The sequence below is a fragment of the Peromyscus leucopus genome, chromosome 8a, assembly GCF_004664715.2.
Source record: "Peromyscus leucopus breed LL Stock chromosome 8a, UCI_PerLeu_2.1, whole genome shotgun sequence".
In the NCBI taxonomy this organism is placed as follows: Eukaryota; Metazoa; Chordata; class Mammalia; order Rodentia; family Cricetidae; genus Peromyscus; species Peromyscus leucopus.
Window position 1 is genome coordinate 31,135,975 of NC_051085.1, and position 24,961 is coordinate 31,160,935.

Here is a 24,961-nt window from a genome sequence, read left to right on the forward strand (position 1 = left end):
GGAGGGCTATGGTTCTGAGAATGTCTGTAGGGCCAGTCCCAGCATCGCTGGCCTCCTATAGGGTTTGGATTATCGGGCATTGGCAGGTCACTCTGTGCTCACTTCATTCTGAACTATGTCTGGATTGAATGAGGTGTTCTAGGCTACTGTAGAGCAGTGGTTCTCAACCTTCCTAATGCTGTGACCCTTTAATGCAGTTTCTCATGTTGTGGTAACCCCCAACCGTAATATTATTTCATTGCTGCTTCAGGACTGTAATTTTGCTACTGATGTGAATTGTTATGTAAATAACTGATGTACAGGATATCTGATATGTGACTCCTGTAAAAGGATCGCTTGACCCCTAAAGGGGTTGTGACCCGCAGGTTGAGAACCACTGCTCATGGTAACTCTGATTTACTTTTCAGGGCTGCTGTTGAATTAAATAGACTTTTTTAAAGCCTTGGTATAGAACTCGTGAACAATGTAATTAATTGGCATATCATTTGTCCACATTGCTCTGCTCCAATGCCCATTTACTGGAAGAGCAGACCTGCCAGGGCTCAGCTCTGCCTCTGACCACATCCTAAGTGACAGAGTTCCCATGGGACTCTATGTCTGAGCAGTGTGTCCTTCACAGCACTCCCAGGGGAAGAGCCCCCCAAAGGCAATTTTTATAGGTGAAGGGCCCCACAGGCCAGTGCATAAACCCCTGCACGTGCCTCAAGGCCGAGTGCTGCTAATATCTACATTAATATTCATATCCCTACATTTCTGTGCAAGGCTCCATTAACCCATAGCCTGGAATGAAGCGGCATGGGATTCTGCAGGAGGGAGCCCCTAGGTAGCTGTGTCTCTCTCTACCTGCGGTAGATGGAGGATGAGCCCAGAATTTGGGAAAGACAGTGGTTTAAAATCATTTTAAAAATTGAATTGGCGAGCAATTCAAATTGGATGGACTAGTTATATAGCTCCCTGAGGCAAGAAATAAGACTCCGGATTCGGTTGTCTCTTCCGGCTGTGTGAGTCTGTGAAAAGACCATTCCAGAAGGCAGCTCTGCCCACCTTCTAATCTCAAGTAACACTGGAAGGCACTCCAATAAGTACATTCCCAAAGTTAGTTCCTTCCTGTCCCAGTCCAGTGTGTTTTACGTCCCCTGCCTGAGTATGTAACCAGTGTTCAAAATTCTAACTGTTCTTTTTCAGAAAGAACATGACATAACCAAACCCTCTTACACACCAGGATCAGTGTTTCTTGGCTCTAAACTCCTTTTTTTTTTTAACCATAGCCCCCAAAGTCCTCTGGGAAACCAGCAGCAACATGAATCACAATCACAAAGAGCACCCAGTACACCAAGCTGCGGTTTTATTTCCAGCCCTTGTTTTTGCTTTATTTAATGAATAGGGGAATAGGGCAATGTTCAGTGGATACGTTCCGTCTTGTTCCTTCTTTCACATCTCATCATTTTTTTTACCCCTCCTTACTTAGCATTCTTGGAGAACGCTTAGCCTACTTCACCAGACTTGGAGAATGGTTCTCACAATGTGGATGCAGCAAGCCCCGGGGAGACTCTAGACAAGCACTTCCGGTACTTAGGTGAGTTTGAGCCATCACAGTCCATATGGAGACACCACTCAGGCAGGCAGGGAGAATAGGGCTGGCTTCCCTTCTCTCAAAGACCACCTTCAGGCGGATACCAATCCCATGATGCAGGAACTGAGACTCCCATATCGCAGATCTGAGGCCAGAGAGGCTGAAAGAAGGCAACTCTGCTGTCTGTCTGCTTCCTTTTACCCCCTCCCCCCCACTGTCCTGCCTTATTTTTGCATTCATCTCTCACCCCTTTAAAAGCTGTTTTCAACTGATTTTGCTTGAAGCAAATATGGGCAAATTATTAAGCCCTGGTTTTCAACCATGTCCTAATTAGTCAGTGATGATGCATCCCTGTGGAAAAGGAGATGGTAGTTCTGTTTCCCAGTCTTTGGTCCCTTATTTCCTCAAGTATACGTGCACTGGCATTATGCACTTTGAAAAAAAAAATCTTATTGGTAGATGACTAATTTGTATGCACTAAGAAGTGGAAAGCCAGAGTGCATGTGTATGTTTACAAATGTCATCAAGTAAAATCCAAGAAGTTAAATTAATCTGACACAGACTTAATGATGTACATAATGATTATGTTGCATGGTAGTTAGACATAAATGGGAAGCATCCTCCAGAAATGAGTGTCACTGGTGTGAATTTACATAGGTTTTCTTTGATAATGTTGTTACCCAACATTATCCTCTTATTCATATCAGTTTAAACCAAAGGGAGATTATTGGCTCTCACAGTGGGAATATCAGTGGTGGATCCAGTTATTTGGAGATGTTACTGAGACATCCCCTCTCTCCTATCCCAAGTCTCATATAGCCCAGACTAGTCTCCAACTCCTTATGTAGCCAAGAATGACCTGGAACTCCTGATCTTCCTGCCCCCATGTGCCTGGAGCTTGTATTCCTGGTGTGTACCAGCATGTCTGACCTGTTCAAAATGTCTTTAGTCAAAGCAACTCTTAATTCCAGATACAGAAAAGGGGCCAGAGGTGCAAACGCTGTAGGAAAGACAATGTAAAGGTCAGACTAAGTGCAGCCGGAGCAGAATTATAAAATGTCATCTCATTTCTGATTTTGATTAGGAAAGGGAAGAAGTCAGCAATGGTCTAGAGTACAGTACATGATTATGGTTGATGACCAATTATTGAATATTTTAGAGACGGTAGCAGAGAGGATGTTGAGTGCTTCCAAGACAAGAAAAGGACACATGTTTGAGGTTCTGAATATTCTAATTACCCCAATCTGGTTATTACACATTGAGGACATGTATTGAAATGTCACATTCTAATTCACTGATACCTACTACTAATGCTGTGTCAAATAAAAATACAGATATGATTTTTTTTTAAAAGGAGGTGTGAAAGGGGGAAATACCATTCAAAGGGAACAGAAAGAAGAAATTCTGAAGACTGAAGACAGAGAAACTCTCCAGGCTTCCCAAATTTGCTGACATCAGCCCAGTTGACGGAGCACAGAGAATAGCCCCCAGACTCATCTCGGCAGAAATTCTGTTGTACTGGCCATGATTACTATTGATCTCTGTTCTTTTAAGACTTCTTAGTTTATTGACTGGAAACTGGAGTTTAGAAACTCTGCGATAGTTCTCTGAAGATTCTCAGTAGCCTGAACAATCTCTGCTGAGTTGCGTCGTTATTTGAACCGGTGAGAAGAATTATAGGTAAAAGAGTACAGGAGACACTTGGCTGTCAGCTGTACCAAAGACCAAAGGCCCTGCCTGGAATTTCTTTTTTTCTTTGATTTGTTAAGACAGGGTTTCTCTGTGTAGTTTAGGTGCCTGTCCTGGATCTCGCTCTGTAGACCAGGCTGGCCTTGAACTCAGAGATCCACCTGGCTCTGCCTGCTAGTGCTAGGATTTAAGGCGTGCCGCCACTGCTGCCCAGCCCTGCCTGGAATTTCTTAATGAAATCCGACTTTATTTCCATTCCTGACAATATCTGTGGGTCCATGTTAATTATCATCTCCTATAAGAAGAAGTCTCAGTCAGGCAGTGGTGGCGCACAACTTTAATCCCAGCACTCGGGAGGCAGAGGCAGGCAGATCTCTGTGAGTTCGAGGCCAGCCTGGGCTACAGAGTGAGTTCCAGGAAAGGTGCAAAGCTACACAGAGAAACCCTGTCTTGAAAAACAAAACAAACAAACAAACAAACAAAAAAAGAAGCCTCACTGATGTGGACTAAGCACTGATCTACGGGAACAGCAATGTGTCTTTAGGAGTGATTTTATTTCTTTATTTAGCAGAGTAATAGTAGTAGGTCTCCCCTAGGGCCCATGAACTACCCAGCCTCAGGTTCTTGGCCTTAACATGGTTAGGTATGGCTTCTGTCTCAAAATAATGTGTCTGGTCTCACCTATAAAATTTATGCCACAATTGTACCACAATCCCTAGTTCTTAACTGGAAGGTAGAAGAGAACTTCTTATATACAATGGAATCAAAGATTAACATCTAAAAGGTGTTGGCTGTGCTCTCAGGAAAAAAAAAAAAACCAGTAATGATTTCATAAACATGTAGACTTTCTTTACTGGAGTCATGGCTTTTACTTGTGTGTAACATGTGAATGCTTCCATGACCGATCTGAAATCACTGTTTGGTTATATACTAAAAAAAAGCAGCATCTCCATGTGTGAACCATGACACACATATCTAAAACTCATTACCCTTGGGCCAGCGAGATGGCTCAGCAGATAAGGTTGTTTGCTGCTAAGGCTGAAGATATAAATCTGGATCCAGATGGGAGAAGGAAGGAACTGATTCCCAGAAGTTGTCTTTTCACCTCTACGTGCGTACCTACACATGCGCATCCACATACAATGAGGAAAGCTCACCGTTCTTGTTCTTAGTCCCTATTTTTCAGATGGTTTTGGAATCCAACAGCCTTAGTAGGATCAACCACCTCTCTCCATATCCCTGACTGGTCTTATCAAGCTTATTCACCCATGGCAAAGGCCACCACTGGTGACCACGGACACCAGAGGTTCTCCAGAGGGCTTCCTTCAGACAGATGCACTCTAGGCCTTGAGACAGATGCGGGATGAGTCTGCTCTCCTACCACGCTACTGCCTTTTATCCCGAAGCCACAGAAGAGGAAGACAATGACAGAAATGAAGTGGGAGGCTCTGGAGCCAGCGACCTACCTAGAATCAGGTAGGTTTGGGTCAATCATGTCTTCGGCAATCAACAACCCATGATGTTTGCACAGAGTGAGTCACTCTGGCTCCACCTTGAGCCAACACCGTGTGGCAGCTCCAGTTTTTCCCTTGCATTTTCCATCATCCACTCACAACATAAAAGGCTTCTCCAGTTCCCTCCAGCTATGGATGGCTAGGTGACTTGGGCTAGAAAAGTTCCCTAGAATTTCACACCGTATATTGTTTCTCTTTTCTTTGTCTTTCATTGGCACAGTGCAAAGCAAAGGGTGCAGGGATGCCCTTAAATTGTGCCTGCATGGGACTCAGCAGTTTCCCGTGACCAACTCCCTGGCAGTCTAAAGGTCGGAAGGTGAAATCTCAGTGCCCTGTCTTGTTTGGTGACCAGACCTAGATAACAGATTTTGTCGATGTGCTATGTTCACGGTTAATCTAACTGCTACCAGGATCCATTTTTCTGACTTTAGAACAGACCAAAAGTGGAGTGTGTGTGTGTGTGTGTGTGTGTGTGTGTGTGTGGTGTGACAGAGAGAGAGAGAGAGAGAGAGAGAGAGAGAGAGAGAGAGAGAGAGAGAGAGAGAGAGAAAGAGAGAGAAAGCGCAAGCTTAGGCATATGCATTCCTTGTATGTCTGTATATTGATTTGAAGACTGGCATGGCATTTACTGAGAAGTAGGAAACTGCAGATTTAAAATATTTTTGAACTCAGAAAAAAGTGGCCAAGGAGCCAAGGAGTGCAAATATAGCAGACCAGAATGAATGCAGTGTATGTGTGTGGGGTGGGGTGGGGGGGACAGGGAGCCGACTGAATGGGTCAAACCACTTGCCACACAAGCCTGATGACATGAGTTCAATCCCTGGAACCTAGCTAAAAGTCTGGATGTGATGGCTCACGTCGAAGCATTCCTATGTCAAGATGAGGAGGCAGGGTTAGGAGTGTGGCCAGAAGCTCACGGGCTAGCCTGGGGTAGGCTGTGCAGCTGCAGAGACTCAGTCTCAAACAAGGTACACAGTGAGAACGATCTTCAGAAAGTTATCCTTTGTCTTCCACGCACTGGCACACGCACGTGTCTCCCCCTGTATGTGCACACTCAAGAATTTATGGAGGAAGAGGTTGTTTTTAAGCAGAGAGATGGCTTCCCGTTTGGCATCAACATGAATATTTGGCCGGAGCTTTTCCTTCTGCTTACCTCTAGATTTTCAATTAGACTTAGTTTTAAGTGCCTGACTTTTAAAGCCCCCTGTATGCTGCTTCTGGATCAGTCTTCAGTTTGGAACGGCCCGTGTTTCCCCGGATGTGCTGACGGTAAGGAGGGCTCATCTTGTGGGCAAATCCCAGGGCCACTCTGCCGCCAACTCTGCTTTCTCTAAGTGACTGAAAAGCACACTTGACACACACTCCCTTTCTGGAGATCAAGCCATAATTAAATCCAGGCCACCTTGCTGACGGTGGAGCCCGCAGGTGTTGGATTGCTATTTGTTCTTGCAAAAGCCGACAGCTCTGGCTTGTACATGGCTGCCACCGGCCGGGCCAGTTAAGGTGACTCGGAAATGTTTGTTCTGCCTGCCGTTCATTTTGTGTGGTGAAAATGAAAGCCTGCCAGGAGAGTGGACCTGCTTGGAATACAGATGTAAGCATTTCCTTACAAACCTCAAGCATCACCTTTTTTTTTTTTTCTCTCCCAGAGAAGACTAAAGGTTAGTTCCCTATTGGGCCAACAAATAAGAAACCACCGCTAAGCAGTTAAGGACTGGTAAACACAACTGGCTTTCGCAAGGGGGAGATGTCTGGTGGGATGCCAGCGTAGGGCTCCGACTTAACAGCTTTATCAAAGGGAATGTGTTAAATGCTCATTAACTAAATTTACAAATGATTCCCAACTGAGGTGTTGCAAACAACAGAGGAAACACACACACACACACACACACACACACACACACACACACACACCACTCACTCACACACTCACACACTCACTAATTACATGCATGTGTGCACTCAAAGCAGAAAATGTAGTAAACTTGTGCTTGGAAAACAAATCCCAAGTTAAATCATCATAAGTAAAGACATCCAAAGAGAGCAGCTACATATATATACTCCTTCCAGAATTAAGGTGATAATTCTTGAATGGCAAGTCTCTGGATCGGCAGGACGGCTCAGTGGGTAAAGGTATTTGCTGCCTAAGTCCTCAGTTTGATATCTGGAACTCACAGGATGAAAGATGAGAACAGACTCTGACCTCCACATGAAGGGTGTGGCTCATGTACACTCAAGAGTGCCTGACATGTCACACACACACACACACACACACACACACACACACACACATACACACACACACAAATAGCTATTTTCCACCTCAGATGAAGTCTTTTATTCAAAAAAGATTTATTTTATTTGTTTGTTCTGTTTTTTTTTTTAGTTTATTTATATTTTATGTATATAAGTGCTATATCTGCAAGCCAGAAGAGGGCACCAGATCTCGTTACAGATGGTTGTGAGCCACCATGTGGGTGCTAGGAACTGAACTCAAGACCTCTGGAAGAGTAGCCAGTGCTCTTAACCTCTGAGCTATCTCTCAGCCCCCTATTTTATATGGATGTTTTGTCTGCATGTACATCTATGTGCAGACCAGAAAATGTCATCTGATCCCATGAGACTACAGTCATAGGTGGTTGTGAGCCACCATATAGGTGCTGAGAACTGAACGCAGGACCTCTGAAAGAGCAGCCAGTGCTCTTAGCCACTGAGCCATCTCTCCAGCCCACGATAAAGGTTTCTGGGACTCTGCCAGGGAGGCTGTGGCTGAGGTGGCAGAGACTGTAGCACCTCCACACTTAGAGGGGAAAATATGAGGTCCCTGGCACAGTTACAACTGTAATGGGAGAAGGCCTGCTGTTGCTGTGCTTCCAGATTCAAGATTTGTAACCAAAGTCCTTTATTTTCCAAGGCTTCAGGAGACCCCAGTCGATACCATCCTCTGGATCTTAGTAGTAGACAGAAGGTAACCCTGGACCTGGATCACACCGGCACCTTCATTACCTCATTGGTCCCTCAGAAGCCACTATGAAGCCTCCCACAGGTTACACTGGGTATTGCCCAGGTATCCTAGAGGAACTGGAGGGTGACCAGGACCCTCAGTCTCATCCTGATGTCACCAGAGAGCTGGGGCAAAGGCCATCCCTCCACTCTTGTCTCACCTCAAGCGACCCTTTTGCTTGCAGGCTTCTGGGACAACACACCACGGTCTTAAAAAGCACAGAGACAGTAGGCAGAGGGCTGTGGAAGACTGGACGGCATGATACCCGAGTTGCTGCCCTGCCTCTCCTGTTCAAGTCTCTGGACCTCACTGGGCTACAGTGATTAGCTTGGGCACTTGCAATGGGTGGAAATGGGTACCCTTCCAGGTTTCTATGATGAGGTCCTAACTCCAGGTCTCCCAGAGTGTGACCATGCATGGAGACAGGGGTTTGAAATGGACCCTTGTGTCAAAGTGGTCATCATAGTGGATCTTAATTCAGTGGGGATGGTGTCTTCCTAGCATTAGGACATGGACACACATAGAGGGAATAACACATGAGTGTACAGGAAAAAGGTGGCCATCTCCAAGTCAAAAAGAAAGGCTTCAAAAGAGCCAATTGCGTTGACCTGTCATCTTGGAGTTGCAGTCTCTAGAATAGAAGTAAATTCTTGCAGCGGAAATCTTCCCACTTGCGGTCTTCCTACCTACTAATTAATATAGGAAGCTTAGAGGAGGGCCCATGAGTCAGGGACAAGGAGGTCTTTAATCCCATGATGCTGAGAAACACTTTGTGTAGGTGTACACCTTTTAGAGGAATGATATATTTACACACACACTGCACTCCCTGGCAAGGTCTCGTGTATCCCAGGCTGGTTTCACATTTGCTACACAGCTGAGGAGCACATTGAACTTCTGATCCTTCTGTCTATACTTCTGAAGTCTGGCATTACAGGTATGGAATACCCTGTGGTTCTAGGAATCGAATCCAGGGCTTACTGCATGCTAAACAAGTACTCTTATCTACTGAGTCACACTCCCGGGCCCAGGGATCTATCCTTTAGGAAGAATTCAGTTTTCTAGAGGGATTCATGATATAAGAAAGCGAACAAGCATTGGCTATATCTAAGTTTTTATAAAGTCCAAAGCCAAACTTCAACCCCACCAAACAGGACCTCTTCAGTCTTGAACATGGATAGGCAACATGCTGTTCTGGTAATTTAGGGAGAATCTGGGACAGCTGCTTATTACGGATTCCCCAAATTGTAATCCAGATGTCTGGCCACCTTCGTTTCGTGAAGGTTGTGCTGAGAATTGACAGAACGTCTTTGATCACGTGGCTAAGCACAGGGCAAGGGAAGCCAGGATTGCAAGCCCGACACATTCGGACCATTTCACTTTCACCTACAAGTAGAGTCAGGGGGGCTGAGCAGATGGTTCAACCGGTGAAGCATCTGCCCTGCAAGAGTGAGAACCAAACTGCAGATCCCCAGCACCCACATAAAAGTCTGATAGTGACCCATTTGCAGTCCCGGTTTCAGGGTGTGGAGAGCAAGCTGGCTACCTAGACTAACCAAATCAACGAGGACACACAGTGACAACCTCTAATATCTGAACCTGCACCCATGCACATGTGCGCGTGCACACACATATACACACACATATGTACAGGCATACACAACCACACACATATGAAGATGCACATACACATGTCCATACCACATGCATATACAAACATGCTTTAAAAATTGAGGTAAAGCTAGGGTCAAAAATCTTCAATTGGAACCATTAACAAAACTCTGTGCAGACATCATCCATATATAGAACCATCAACGACGAAGCCCTATGCGGACACTGTATATAGATTTCTTTGCAATGCATAAGAGTTATGGAAACGATAAAAAGACACAGCCTGTCATTCATAGCTTTTAGATAAATGGTATGGGTGACACAAACTTGCTTCTTTCATAACCTTGTAGAGTTCTCTTGTTACCATCCTGGAGAATGGCTTTCTCGTGCCCGCAATGCCCAGAGGTCACACTGTGATGCTGTATATCCTACCCAGTGCTGGGTGGGACTCTCTGTTTTTTTTTTGTGGTTCTGAGAATGGAACCCAGGGCTTGCAAGGGCTAGGCAGGAACACTCCCAGTGAGCTACACCCCATACCCCTTATTATTTAAAAGAAAGACTGTAAGTTCAAGTTCTAGCCCTTAAAAAAAAATCTCGGAGAGCAGAAATTTAGATTAATGGCTTCCTTTGGAGCTGAGAGAGGTGAGCTGTGACGAGCCCAGTGCGGCTTTCCCTGTACGTGTGACATGCTTTCTAAGTTGTATGCTGGCCATGAGCTTGCTGGTTTACTCATCTATTCTACACAGTCTGGTATTAAATATTCAATAAACTTTTCAACAACCCACCTGAATAAAAGAAAGGTTTACTTAGCCTTGAAAATGTTCATGTCATTGACTAACTCTGCTTTTGGGAGTGTATTGGAAGAAAATAATCTGAACTGAGGCCAGAGATGTTCGTACCAGAAGTTCATCGTAGCACTGGAAATTGGAAATAACTTTTAAAAGTCCAACAAGGAAGAAAGACTGGGAAAATTATGTTACTTCTATTACACAGACTTCAAAAAAAGATGCTCACAAAGAGGTTTTAGTAGTACAAGGAGCATTTGATAAAATTTTAAATAGAAAATCAGAATATTAAATTATGCATAAAATAAGACTTCAAAGTGCTGGAAAAGACCGAAGAAAAAGAAAAAAAAAAAGCCGTAAAGAAAACAGCGAATAGGAAGTATCCCTGGGTTTGTAATTACAGTTCTTTTTCTTGTGTCCAAGTTTTTGTTTGTTTTGCAAAGCTTGGGATCAAAGACTAAAGTCAGATCCTTGGTCACGCTGCATGGACACTGGTGAGCTCTGCCCTCGGCCCCTGAAAGTTTTCATTTTTGTACACGTGAACATGTAACTCTTTCATCAAATGGAAAGTTGATTAAAGAACGGCCTGCCTATTGGTTCTTATCATTAAAAACCTCCAGGTAGGTTCTTCTTTTATGCTGAACAGGGCGGCTTCTTGCCCTCAGAATGAAGTGGCTGATTGGGGCAGGGGTAGTAGGGAGGTATTTGGGGGTTTCTGGTCTCTTGTATATATTTTTACTGTGCTTTTTCTTTTCTTTCTTTTTTTATAGAATTTTTTTTTTATTTAACTTTATTTCATGTGCATTGGCATCAGAACCCCTGGAACTGGAGTTACAGACAGTTGTGAGCAGCCATGTGGGTGCTGGGAATTGAACCCAGGTCTTCTGGAAGAGCAGCCAGTGCTCTTAACCTCTGAGCCATCTCTCCAGGCCCATGGTTTTTCTTGGTACAGATGACGATTGTGGGATATCTGTACACTGTGTGAAGATATGTTGCTATGATTGGTTTAATAAAAGGCTAAACAGCCAATAGCCAGGCAGGAGAGATAGGTCGGGCAGAGAGACAGGAAGAGGAGGAGGAATCTAGGTGTGCAAGAGTCTCCAGGGAGGGTGGGGGGAATCAGTCATACAGAATGAATGAAAGGTTAAAAAGCCACGAGGCAAAACATAGATTAATATAAACAGGTTAATTTAAGTTATAAGAGTGAGTGGGTCAAGCCTAAGCGAAGGACTAGCTTTCCTAATTAATGATATGTCTCCACGCTGTTATTTGTGGGCTGGTAGTCCCGACAAATGATTGAGTGTGTTTCCCATGCTTCCCCATGATTGAATGTGTTTCCCGTGCTTCCTCATCAAGCGGAAGGTGAGTGAAAGCTGAGGAGAGTGCATCGTTGGCTTCATGTGAAGTCTGCGTAGACACACACACTACCCAGCCACCCAGCCTACATTCCACCCAACTAGAGCTCTCTGGAAGGGAGGCATGTGGCAGGAACCAACGGCAGTTGCCTCCAGGTCCAGGTGGCTTCAGGATGACTATCATAGCTGCTGGGGAGGACAGGGGCCTGACCTCTGGTCATCTCTCTCTTCTTCATGGTCTCCTCTTTATTCAGTCCACTTGGTCATTCAAAAGGAAAATGGCTTAAGGATCCACTGGCGTCTCAGGGGAAGGTGGCCAGCAAGCTTGTTTTCAAACAAGTGACAGTTCTGCTGGAGAGGAGTGGGAGGCAGTGGGGGATCTCTTCAGGCCTCCTTGGGGTACAGGTGTTTGAATTTCCCCATCTTTTGTCTTCTCTAGCAGATATAGGAGGCTTAGAATCCAGAGCTATGAAAGGGACCAGTGAATTAGGGGCAGGCTCAGGCTGCAGTTTGGAAAAGGGACACCACACTGGGATCCTCATTGATTACTTACTTATTTATTTTAGATGGGGGTCTCCCTATGCAGCCCTGGCTGTCCTGGAACTCCCTGTGTCGACTGGACTGGCTTCTGATTTGCAGCTATCTACCTGCCTCTGCTTCCTGAGAGCTGGGATTGAAGGCGTGTCCCTCCACACTGGGATCTTATCTCAGTTTTCACTGAGCGTGTTTCGCTGTGTAAATATACAGTCTTATCAGCACAATGTCCAATGGGCTTAATAAGCAACTTCTCCTATCAAGTCAAACAAATAACACCTGGTGTGCCACTGGTCTCCTGTCTCCACACATATCACCCCATTCTACCCCTCAAAGTGCCCCCCTCTCATCTCTTCTCTCCACACATTTCACCCCATTCTACCCCTCCCGACAACCATTCTTAACTCTTCCAGTGGGTTTTTTTTTTGTTTGACTTTTTCCCCTGCCATTTTCTTTCTCATTTTTAAACCATGAGTTTGTCTTGGTATTTCTTTGTCTTCCTATCAGGGAGGTATAGGTGTTATCTACTGACCTTAAATATAATTGACTTTAGTTTTGGTTCAAGCACCAGGCAATACTTCCTGCTACAAAATAGAATAGAGTATTCCTATGTATGGATTTTCTAAACTGCAAGCCATTTATTTCTTCTCAGTATTGCAGATGGGAACTTAGGGCCTCATCTATGCCAGACAGGCACCCTACTTCCTAGATGTATCTCCAGGACTCTGGAACTTTTGAGACAGAGTTTCACTAAGTGGCCCAGGTTGGCCTTGAACTCACTCTGTCACCCAGGCAAGCCTTCACCTTGTGGTCTTGCCGCAGCCTGTTTGTCGAGTACACACTGCAGGTCTACCACACCAGGCCCTGTTTACAAATGATATTTAATAGTCCATCTTGCCCTCCCCTTCAGGTTTCCTTCTTCTGGTCTCTCACCCTGTCCTTGAAATGCTCAGTATGTATCAGGGAAGATGTCTAGGAAGGGTTACGGGCTCTAAGCTGAGGACTTCTGGGAGGGAAAGGGGCCTGGACAGAACCTTTAGACTTCAGTCGAGTCCTGAGTAATTCAAGGCCAGTCCCAAGGGAGAACCAGAACAGATCCGGGTGATGCTCTGGGTGGGGCCAGCTAGCTGCTCAGTTCTCTTGCACTACTCTGATAGTGTCATCCTCTGTGAGGACAGCAGGGGACCCAGCCCCAGCGTAACACACTCCTTAGTCAAGGGATCCTTTAAAGCACTGGTTCTCAACCTGTGGGTTGCGACCCAATGGGGGGGGGAGGCATTGCATACCAGATACTGTGCACATTTACATTATGCTTCATAACAGTAGCAAATTTATAGTTATGAAGTAGCAATAAAATAATTCTATGGTTGGGGTTTACCATAACGTGAGGAGCTTGAGGAAGGGTGAGAACCACTGCTTTAAAGGGAGGCTGGAGTGGTATGCCTCTGTGGCTATCAGGTTTATACTCTAACTTAGGGGTCTGTTCCTATCAAGGGCTTCACTTCAGTATGTGCTATAACCAGATTTCATACTTTTTTTTTTTTATTTCTTGGAGCTTTCTTTTGTTTGTTATTTAGAATTTTAGTGTGTGTGTGTGTGCATGTGTGTGTGTGTGTGTGTGTGTGTGTGTATGTGCGCGCGTGCGCGCGTGCATGTGTGCCTGCATATAGGCCAGTGAGCCCCAAGGGCTTCCTGTCTCTGGCTCCTTAGCGCTGGAATTTTACCCACACAATGTCCCTGTTCCACTTGAATTTTTCCATGAGTGCTGGGGATCCAGCTCAGGTCCACACACTTGCAAGGCAAGTTTTGCACCCATGGAGCCACGCTTCTAACCGTGAGGTCTTTTCTTTTTTAATTCGCTTGCTGTTGGTTTTGCCGGCCTGGGGATGGAGGTCAGGGCTTCAGATGTACTGGCAAATGCTGTATGCTCTACTGAGCTCCACCCCGAGCCTTCTCCTATAATCTTACTGGGCTGGGTCTTCCAGAAGCTTGCCCGAAGGAGCTTAATGAGACCACCGCTGATAGGTCTCAGACATCACCTGTCAATAATCCTGAGGCCATTGCTTCCTGGTGTCTCACTTCCTGATGGAAGGGCCTGCTGTTTGGATTCCTGTTGCTATATGTCATCTTTCTTTTTCTTTTCTTTTTTCTTTCTTTCTTTTTTCTGTCTGGCTGTTTTTAGGATCTCCTGCTTACCCCTGTTTTGAAAATTCACGGTGATGGGTTTTTGTTTTTGTTTTTCCATTGTTAGATGCTGGGCCGTTGATTTTTAATCAAGAAACCCATGCCTTTTATTTCTGGCACATTATTATTATTTTATTAATTTTCTCCAATCACTCCCCTGACCTGGATATATTCCATAATTTGGATATTTGATCTTTTGGGGGTGGCTATTTACTTTCTTTAGACTGCCTGTCTCGCTGTTTTATGGTGTTTCTTGCCTGGAGGGCCTCACTTGTGGATTCACTAGGTTGAAGGCGCAGGGCTTGTTGGGAATTTCCAATGTCCAGCTGTCCGTGCAGATTTTGACTGTTGGGCAGATCCCCTGCTACAAGAAGAAGTCTTCTGTCTCCTGGGTTGCTGGTGGGCAAGACAGGGACAAGCCCTGTGCAAACCTGGCTGACTGCCTGTTTCTTCCTTGGCTGCCTGAGGGTTGGGTGCCATCATGCATCCCGACACAGTAACTAGCCAGATCTGGACGTTTATGACCAACTGACTCCTTCCAAGGAAACACGTCCCTCATTCCTGTTATATTACAGCATCTAAGACAAAGATGCAGGGAACAAAAAACCCAAAAAAACCCAGGCAAATTGGATAAGACCATATTAGACGCCATCTTTGTATGGATTTGGATTCAGAACTCATCCCGGGGGCTGGGAAGACAACTAGCTCTGTATGATATAGGATTCCTTGGATGACACCAAGAGAAATGAGCCCACGCACACACCTAAGAGACATGGTCTGCATCTGGAGAGAAAGAACCTTCAGTAGCAATAAGGAATACAGGAACAGAAAGAAGAGGTCAGGGCCATGCAGAGGCTCGCGCTGGAGCGGCTGGTGCTGGTGTTGGCAAAGAGCAGGAGTGAAGGAGATTCTGCCGTGACTTTGTCCACTGTGATTATTTTTTTAAACTAAAAAATAAAACGAGACTAAAAAACAAAAAACAAAAAACAAATCCTGCCTAACATCATTTGGGGAGCTAAGTTCAGAGTTAGAGTGTGTAGCTGGTTCTGGGGCATTTTTTTGGGGGGGGTGATGAGCCTCCCCAGCCTTTCTGTTGTGATGGGAGCAGCTGGCTCAGCCTCTTGGTGGCCCAGGCAGGCCTGAGATGGTGACAGGAGCAGCAGCTGGGATTCTAATTGCTCCTACCACAGACTTCCAAAGGACCCCCCTCCCAATTTCAGCCCCCTTCCCTGCACCCCTACGCTGCGACCTCTCGTTCTGAGACTTTTGAGTTTGAGGTTCTCGTTAGGGGTGTTATTCAGACACCCCTAATTGTTGCTTCTGTCTCCGTCAACCTAAATTTTGTTGGCATTTCTTGTTCACTCCTTTCAGGACAGAGTAAAACAAAAGGGCAGATGGCTAAGATGTTGTGGTTAATGAGAAGTCATGTTTTTGCTACTTTTTTTTGCCAACACACTCTGGGCCAATATGCTGCCTCAAAAATGACTGAAAATATGCTTCTTTTGTAGGATGTGCTTAGAGGAAGCCTCCTATCCCTGGATATTTTTCTTCTTTGACAGGCTTCTGAACTAGCTTTTCTTTAAGGTAACAAAGGGTTGCCATTCAAATGACATAAATAAACAAAGGAAAACAATTAATGGAGCAACTACTGTGAGCTAGTGTCCAGCGTGTGCGGTTTGTCGTCCGTATGTCTCTTCGGTTTCGCAGGACCTCTGCAAGGTGGGCATTTATGCCCATGTTTATGGACAGGTCTCAGGTTTGCATACACCTTCCAGAACATTCTGATTTCTAAGAAATGAACAGCTGGCAAGGCGTAGACCCTGGATTCAAATGGGTCCTCTCATTTCTAACCTGATTACTCCTTCTGGGGCACTTTGCTGTCCATCCTGAAGAAGGTACTGATGTTAGGTGGTAGCAGAATGTGCTTTGTCCGAAAATGAATGGACCACTGGGGTAGCGATCTCATGTGATCTGCTCATCACCATTTCCCAAGCATGAGAACAGTACTTGTCTCCTTGGATGCTTGCATTGATTAACATTTTAAACTAATGCATGGAGGGAGGGAGGGAGGGAGGAAGGGAGGGAGGGAGGGATGGAGGGAGGGAGGGGGTATCACCTCACAGAATGCTAGAGCAACTCCTTCGGTAAGAGGTTTCTGGAAACATGTTCCAGAAACGTTGGGCTTTTGCTTCCTAAGAGGCTGTCCTTTCTAGGTGTCCTACTTACATACAATCTGAGAATTACCCACTCTCAGCTGTACCATAACTCAGGGCAGCAGCTGTAACGAGACAGAGGAGCTGGCCCAAGTTAGCCCAGAATAACCCAACATTTCTTCAAGAAAAAAATTGAGCGTCCACTAGATGTTAGGCACCAGACATGGAGGTTTTTATATTTATGGACTTTCTTTTTTATCTTCACAAGTGTCCCCCCACTCCCAGGTAGCCACCAAGTAGCTTCAAGCTAGTTCCTTAAATATCCATTTGCCCAATGGGAAGGTGACTCCAAATTCAAGTCTGGTTGATAACTAGATTTCATTTCAGTATCTTACATTTTGGGGCAGTTTAATGATGAAACAATAAACAAACAAACAAAACAAATGGTTCTTGTTTAGGCACAACTAACTCCATTTGGTGTTTATAATAGGTATTTGTTGAACTGGTGGAACTGGATTCTTTTAAAGACTAGGATTCTTTCACACACTCAAAAGTGCCTTTTTCTGTCTGACCTACTTTTGGACAGCTAAGCTCTTTTTAGTCAGCTTATGGAAAGCCTTTTGATGGAGAACTGAAATTAAATTAACAATTCATTGAATATTTATTTCTAGGACACCTGAACAGATGCGCAAGGGCTCCGGAGGGCACTGAGTTCACACCCGTGGGGGTGAGGTGAGTTGTTCTTCAGTTTAACCGGGAAGGAAGAAAACAGGGATGAAGACTTGCGCAAATCCATCCACGATGAACCTTTCTTTCTTCTCCTTCGCTGGCATGCAAGGAGGATACTGAGCTCTTCTTAGCTTCATGTGACATTTTGCTCCTGATGGGTAGAGGGGGCTATTTCACACTCTTATAAGTCCGAAGTGAAGGTCAGCTGCTGTAGAGCTGTTTCGGAGGCAGACAAAACTTCCTGACCAACTTTCACACACTCTCACCCGCCTGTTCACCTAAAAGCCATGCGCAAGTCATCCATCCGAAGGTCACATGCATTGACTTAACATAGGGATGGCAGAGACAGCCAGAGAATCAGATAACCTTGGAAGTATGTGCATAGAAATGTTTATAATATTAAATTGTTAATTACATACATTAAATAAAACATAAATTGAAATATTAATCTCAGACAAATGGAAGAGGGGAGGGTCTGCACAATGTCTGCCTATCTAACATGCTCTTGGGTCAGAATTTGATTTTGGTTCACTGTGGTACCTCTTTGATAAAATGCCTACTTTTGATATGAGACAATGAGATCAAGCGGTTCAAAGCCGTGTGGGGAGAAGCTGGGACTCAGAATGAAGCATGAGAACCACAGGACTAGGAACCAGAGAGATGGTTCAGTGATTATAAGCGCTGACTCCTCTCCCAGAGAACCCAGGTTCTCTTCCCAGCAACCACACTGCATCTCACAACAGCATGTAACTCCAGTTGCAAGGGATCTAATGCCCTCTTCTGGCCTCTGTGGGTATCAGGCATGCAAGCGTTGTGTAGACATGCATGCAGGCAAAATGCACATATATAAAAAAAAATTGAAAAGCATAACAATTATTTCAGAACATGAAACTGTCAAAAACTAATTTAGGAAACAATCAGCAATCACTTTTGTTTCTTTAAAAAAAAGTCTAAATAAAAAATGATTTTTTGGACTGGAAAGCTGGCTAAGTGGTTAAGAGCACTGGCTGCTCTTCCAGAGGTCCTGAGTTCAATTCTCAGTAACCACATGGTGGCTCACAACCATCTTGAATGAGATCTGGGGTCCTCTTCTTACCTGCAGGCATTCATGCAGGTAGAACACTGTACACATAATAACTAAATCTTAAAAATGATTTTCTGGGTAGTGTTGTATGGAGTTTAATGGTAGAATATTTGTCTGGCATGGAAGAGACTTTGGGTTTGAATTCTAGTACCGCCAAAACTAGATATTCTTTTTTATTGATTTGTTTGTTTTGAGACAGTGTCTGGCTAGGTATATCAGGCTGACCTTGAACTCATAAAGTTCCCGAGTGCTGGGATGACAAGGAGGGACTGCCACACTCAGTACAACTGTCTTTGATTGGGAAATAATGAATACTAATGTAATAGTATCTCTAAAGTTTCAGAAAGAATTGTGAGACATGTCTAGATGCCGTTTGGGATAATGACAGTGTTCTGCCTGGTTATGCTGTATGGAAAGCTGGGGTCACCTCACCTCTCCTCTGGGTAATTTTTTTTTCTTATTTTTTAGAATCTTCTGAACTCTTTCCCTCACTCACTCTTCTGGGTTTCATTTCATTTTCTTTTGAGTGACAGGAGAGGTGGCTTGATGAAAGATGGAATCAAGCTATTGACAGGTTACATCAAAATGAAGGGACCCAATGGCCAAAGAGAAGAATCCACAGCTGGAGAGAGAGAGAGAGAGAGAGAGAGAGAGAGAGAGAGAGAGAGAGAGAGAGAGAGAGAGAGAGAGAGAGAGCTGAGTTCCTCTTGACTTCACTGTCCAGTGTCTGGTGCCTGCCAGCTCAGGTTTAGATAATTGTTTACTGACACTCATCTTCCACCCTGTGTGGCTCAAACACTTGGCCAGTTCTTTCTGACGGATTATCATTTAATCCTTACAACAGCACCCTGAGGCAGGTGTCACTCTCAGTGTACAGAGGAAGAGAAAAGAAAAAAAAAGAAAGAAAGAAAGGTAAGTACCCTTTAAGGCCACCCAGCTGTTGAGCAGAGGACCAGAACTGGAACCCGTATGCTCCATGTCCATGGCCCCTTTCCTACCCACTGTTCAGTCTTTCCCACATATGAAGTAGAAGCAAAATAAAGATGGACACATTCCGTCAATCTCACACTCACAAGATGAAATTGCTCATTTGGATTTTTTTTTTTTTTTTTGGCTTTTCGAGACAGGGTTTCTCTGTGTAGTTTTGGTGCCTATCCTAGAGCTCTCTCTGTAGACCAGACTGGCCCCAAACTCACAGAGATCCTCCTGGCTCTGCCTCCTAAGTGCTGGGAGTAAAGGTGTGAGCCACCACCGCCTGGCTGCTCATTTGGAATTTTGTACAACTGTCCACCTAGCTTTCCGCCATTCTCTAAACAAAGGACCTTCCCTTCAGTATCCTATCCATCCTTCCACTCTCCATCCACGAATCCGTTACCCTCCTGATGGTGCGCACACGACCTCTTGTGACAATGATTTCTTTTGTACCAGGCATTGTAGTAAGTTCTGAAGAAATCCCCATCTTTAAGCGGTTCTGAGCACAGGGAAGGGAAAACACAGAAGCAGATATCACAGTGTGTGGGGATTTTAGTAGAAAATGGGGCTTATGAGATGTCATGAGAATGCAGAAGTCGAAAAGGAGGACTTTCTAACTTTTCCGAGGATCTGTTTCTTCTACCATTCTACCTATGCAGCCCAGTCTGGTCTTGAACTTTCTATTTACCTGCTTCAGTGTCCTGAGTGCTGGGACTAGAAGCATGCACTATTAAACCTGGTGGAATGATTTTTAAAGTCTTTTATTACATATATAATTTATGGCTTTTATTACATTTATCTTTATATATGTACATATTTATTATATATAATTTATGGCTTTTATTACATTTATGTATATATGTACATATTTATTATATATAATTTATGGCTTTTTATTACATTTATGTATGTGTATGCTCGTGCCCATGTATGGAGATCAGAGGCTAACTCATGGGAATTGGTTCTCTCCTTTTAACACAGGGTCTTGGGCATCTCAGGCTTGGCAGCAGACACCCATACCTGCTGAGCCATCTCACTGGCCATGGGGATTGTTTTTAATTGGCGCCCTCAAACCTTTAGATCAGCAGAGAAGACATCTGAGGCTGTGTACAAAGTTTTCTCAGAGAGCTTTGTGGCTCAGGGAGTAGAGGCATCTTGGGACATCACAGGAGACGTTTCAGTGATTTTGATGTTTGAGTGGACTTACCAAGACTTATAAAGGGAAGAACACGGCCCAGGCAAAAGAAACCACAAGAGGAAAAGTATACACAAATAATTTGATTGGACTCGAGCCCAGGGGACTCTCTGAGGGTGTAGAGGAAGACAAAGTACTTAGGGCGAAGAGTTAGGGTCCAGATCAAGACAGCAAAGGTGTGTGTGCAAGACCAAGGAAGAATTGCAAGCACATTAAAAACATTCTCACAAGCATTACTAGAGTTCATTGCAAGATTTATTCTCTAATACCACTAGACAAATGCTAAGTCTTTCTGTTCTTTTCCAGAAGTTTCTAGAAGATTCTATTCTAGGATAAATTTGCATTCAGAAGTTGAGCTGGGAGCTTGTTTCTGGGTGATAATGTGCTCTGAATTCCAAGTATGGCTTTCAGAACTTCCGAGCAGCAAGAAGTCCTGTGAAACTGAACGGTGACATGGCTGGTTAGGGCCCTAACTGTAGATTCCCCAAATACTTAGTATTCAAATTAGGGGGCTGTGACTAAAAAGAGGGGGCTGAAGGAAGAGGACATGGGCCCCAGTGAAAACCTTCTCATTCTGTTGGTGAGGAAGAGGCAGATGGTTGTGGGTTACATTAGAAGTAACAGCAGTTAGATCGATTTTCTAATCATTGTGGAAGTCCCAGCCATACTGCCTTAATGTTATTCCCATGCTTCTGGGGTTGAGAAATTAAACAAGAAGACGAATAAGGTTAGTTAAATTAAGACACAGGACTGGAGATATAGGTAGATGTTTATCCCCTATTTACAAATTCCTGGGTTCATTTCCCAGCCCTGCGTAAACTGATTGTGAGTGATGGAACATGCCCATAATCCCAGCACTCTGGAGATGGGGTGGGTATCAGAAGTTCAAGGTCATTCTCAACTACATAGTTAATTTGAGGCTAGCCTGGGTTACAAAGAGACCCTGCTTCAAAAAAATAAAACCGACCAACCAAATTAAGTCATGCACATAATTATCTCTCCATAGGGAGCTGATCTGCACTGGCTGTTCCTTTAGATTTTAAACTCCTTTGCTAGTGACCTTAGGTAGGTCAGGGATGGTTATTCATGCCCGATGGCCCTCCTTTCAGTCTGCAAACCGAGCAATACATCTTTTGCACCGTCCAGTACAAAATCCGAATGTGTTTGCTTCCTTCTCTGAAATAAAGCCTCTGTCTCTCGGGCATTAAGAGGGCATAGTCCCATGACACAGTTTCCAGTCGAATTTTGGCATTCAAAAAAAACCCTTCCCCTTTTCAAGGGCACCAGTCAACGGGCAACCAGTCAAGAGCAGGCAGTCTTTGGGCATTGAGACGAAAATGTTACCTGCCAACTGGGCTGCTCTGGGCCTATTGTTTTTGAGGCCAGGGGAAGGACATGGAACAGAGGGGGTTTGTGCTATCTGCCCGTCTTTGATGAACACATCTGTACCAAGTTGGAAAGGCAAATGGGCCCTGCCCCTTTCTCCCTTCCAGCTTTCCTTGGAGTTCCTGAACATTCTCACAGGGCAGGACTCATGCCACAGAATCGTTGCTTTGTTCAAACCATAACCACAGTACCATGCATTTCACCTGTTATTTCTGTGGCTGGTCCCTCTGAGTTACTCAACACTGCTTATTCCTAACTTCCGGTTCCACTGTACCAAGGAAGGTGAAAACCCACTCCACAGAGTCATACATCCCCAGTGACATGTCTTCCAGAATCCCAGTCTACCACTGTATTTCCAAGCAACAAGTTTGCCTTGAGCAGTTCCCATAGCAAACATTGCCTTCTCTCTCTGAGAGGCAGCAAAGTGAGAAACAGTTCTAGAGTCAAAACAGTACCGAAGGAATTTTTGGAATAGTGCAACCAGTTGCCTGGTGGCTTACAGACCTTTGTGACTTCCTGATTCCTTTTAATTGTCTTCCATGATGACATATATATATATATATACACACATGCATAGATGAATCATGACCATATAGATGTATATACATGTGTGTATGTATATATATACATACACACACATACACACACACACACACAGATATAAGGCAGAGAACTTCTCAGTCTTCAATATATTGTTCTTACAGAGAATACTGTTACCCAGAAAGCTGAGAAAGACACTATTTCAGTGGAATATTAAATAGTAAATGGTTTCTCTGCCAGCCTGGGTCCCCAGAGGCTTATAATATGAAGTTCAGAGTCCCAGTCTTCATTCTTAGCATGTGTGGAAGTCTTTTAAAATGATTTTGTAGATAAACAGAGAGTGGAAAAGCTTTGGTGTTTAACACTAAAAACTTTTTTTGGCTTACAGAACCCTCTTTTATTTTTTTAGGAGTCCTAGAGGAAAATAAAGATCTGCATAATTAAACCAATGTATCTTATATAATAAATAGCAAGTCACACAAATCCAAAGACCTGGCAGAGCAGCTCTGAGACAGAGGCTGCCTGGTTTTTTGGAAGTTTGCTCAATTGCTTAGCGGCCCTGAAAATACTTACAAAAAGATCCCCACCATTGCCCCTCCATGTCTAATGGTCAGAAGGACACCAAAACAAAACAACAGAAAATGAAAATCTTAGAACTTGAAAATCCACAGCCTACGTACCCCAAAATCTTGGTCCTCCATGAAGGGAGCCGCTTGTGGTCTAGCGAGCCATACGTTCGAACGGCCCTGGACTTCCTCTCTGACTCACAGATCCTCAGCTCTGATGTCAGGCTCTTAGTGGGAAGCTGTTTTCAATTCAGGGCAGATGTGGGACACTCATGTAGCCCTGGAGATTATGAACTTTTAAACAAATCGCCTGGAGGACGATAAGTCCAGAGGCGGTATCTGCTTCCTGAGGCCTGGCTGGGGCGCCTTCCAAACACTTAACGTATAACACTATGACAGGAAGGCAAGCCTGGCTCGTTAGATTCTCAGCCTGTAAAGCGAAGCCTGCAAACATGCCTGAGAAAGGAGCTTGTGCATACCTCTCAGAGTGCTTAACCAGACCTTGAGATGCATCAGGAACAAACATCAGGAATCGAAACGCTCCTCCCTCCTGGGCCCCCAATACTATCTTTATACCGCTTGGCTCATTATATTTCGATTTTTTTCCAAAAGCTGAAAGTGAATTGTTCTGGTTCAGGCTTTTCTTGGCTCATGAAAGGGAAGGGGAGGGCTAGTCCAAGACTTCCATGGAGAAACATCTAGAAATACATTTAACATGGCAAGTTTAATGTTCTAGAATCTGTGTTCACATGGCACAAACTGTCTGTGTCTCAGTACACATTCTTTTTGGAGGGTTGGCCCATCCTCCAGGTTTACCCTCCTCCCAAAACTCTAGTTGGGGCTTAATATAATTCAATCCAGTTTAATAACCCTGAAAAGAAATGCTATAAAAACATTAATTTTTGAAGGTATCCAAAGGGGAAAATTTTGATATTTTTAAAAAAAATAAAATACAGGGTCAGGTGTAGTGGCACACACCTTTAATCCCAGCAGTACCCAGTAGACAGGGGCAGGTGGATCTCTGAGTTTGAGGCCAGCATAGTCTACAGAATGAGCTCCAGGACAGCCAGGGCTACAGAGAAACCCTGTCTTGAAAAACAAACAAAACAAACAAACAACCAACCCCAAACCCAAGTTTCATATAGTGCTTAAACCTGTAAAAGTTGGTGTGCATTGTGTTTCCTTCACACGGATAAGTCTGTGTGTGTGTCACATGGGTGAAGGAGGAGAAAACAGCTGCATTAAAATACATACATTCAGAAGGGCACAATCTAGAGCTATCGAGGTGACTCAGTGGGCAAACGCACTTACCACAGGAGCTTTACTGTCTGAGTTTGGTCCCTGGAACACTGGGTAGAGGGAGAACATGGAAGTTGTCCTTTAATGGCTACATGAACCCTGGCATGCACACACAAGTGCAACACACACACTAATGTAGTTTTTTTTTTTTAAACTCTTTGTTCTTTTTACTCTTTGGGGGCCCGCTACCCAGCTCCCAAATAAATCACATGGAGTCTTATTCTTGCTTATGCATGCCCGGCCTTAGCTTGGCTTGTTTCTAGCCAGCTTTTCTTAACTCAGATTACCCCCTCTACCTTTTGTCTCTGGACTTTTACCCTTTTCTATTTCTGTATATCTTTTCTTTCCTTCTTTCTTCTTATTCTGTGTCTGGCGGGGTGGCTGGGTGGCTGGCCCCTCGCATCCACCTCTCCTCCTTTTCTTGGTCCTCTTTTGCTCCTTTTTCTCCTTCTATGTATTCTCTCTGCCTGCCAATCCTACCTAGTTCTCTCTGCTGCCTTGATATTGGCCATTCAGCTCTTTATTAGACCAATCAGGTGTTTCAGGCAGGCAAAGAAACACAGCTTCACAGAGTTAAACAAATGAGACATAAAAGAATGCAACACGTCTTTACATCATTAAACAACTATTCCACAGCATAACCAAATGCAACATATCTTTTTTTTTTTTTTTTTTTTTTTTTTTTGGTTTTTTGAGACAGGGTTTCTCTGTGTAGTTTTGTGCCTTTCTTGGATCTCGCTCTGTAGACCAGGCTGGCCTCGAACTCACAAAGATCCGCCTGCCTTTGCCTC

The 24,961-nt window shown here is 44.3% G+C and overlaps 1 protein-coding gene across 1 annotated transcript in view; it reads right to left on the reverse strand.

The window, feature by feature from the left end:
* Positions 1-23,261, reverse strand: part of Sash1 (SAM and SH3 domain containing 1) — a 235,332-nt gene extending 212,071 nt beyond the window's left edge. Inside the window, exon 1 of the mRNA XM_028861579.2 lies at positions 22,986-23,261. Within this exon, the coding sequence (XP_028717412.1) occupies positions 22,986-23,006 (21 nt within the window). The 5' untranslated portion in view covers positions 23,007-23,261. The remainder of the gene's footprint in view (positions 1-22,985) is intronic.
* Between the last annotated feature and the right edge of the window lie 1,700 nt (positions 23,262-24,961).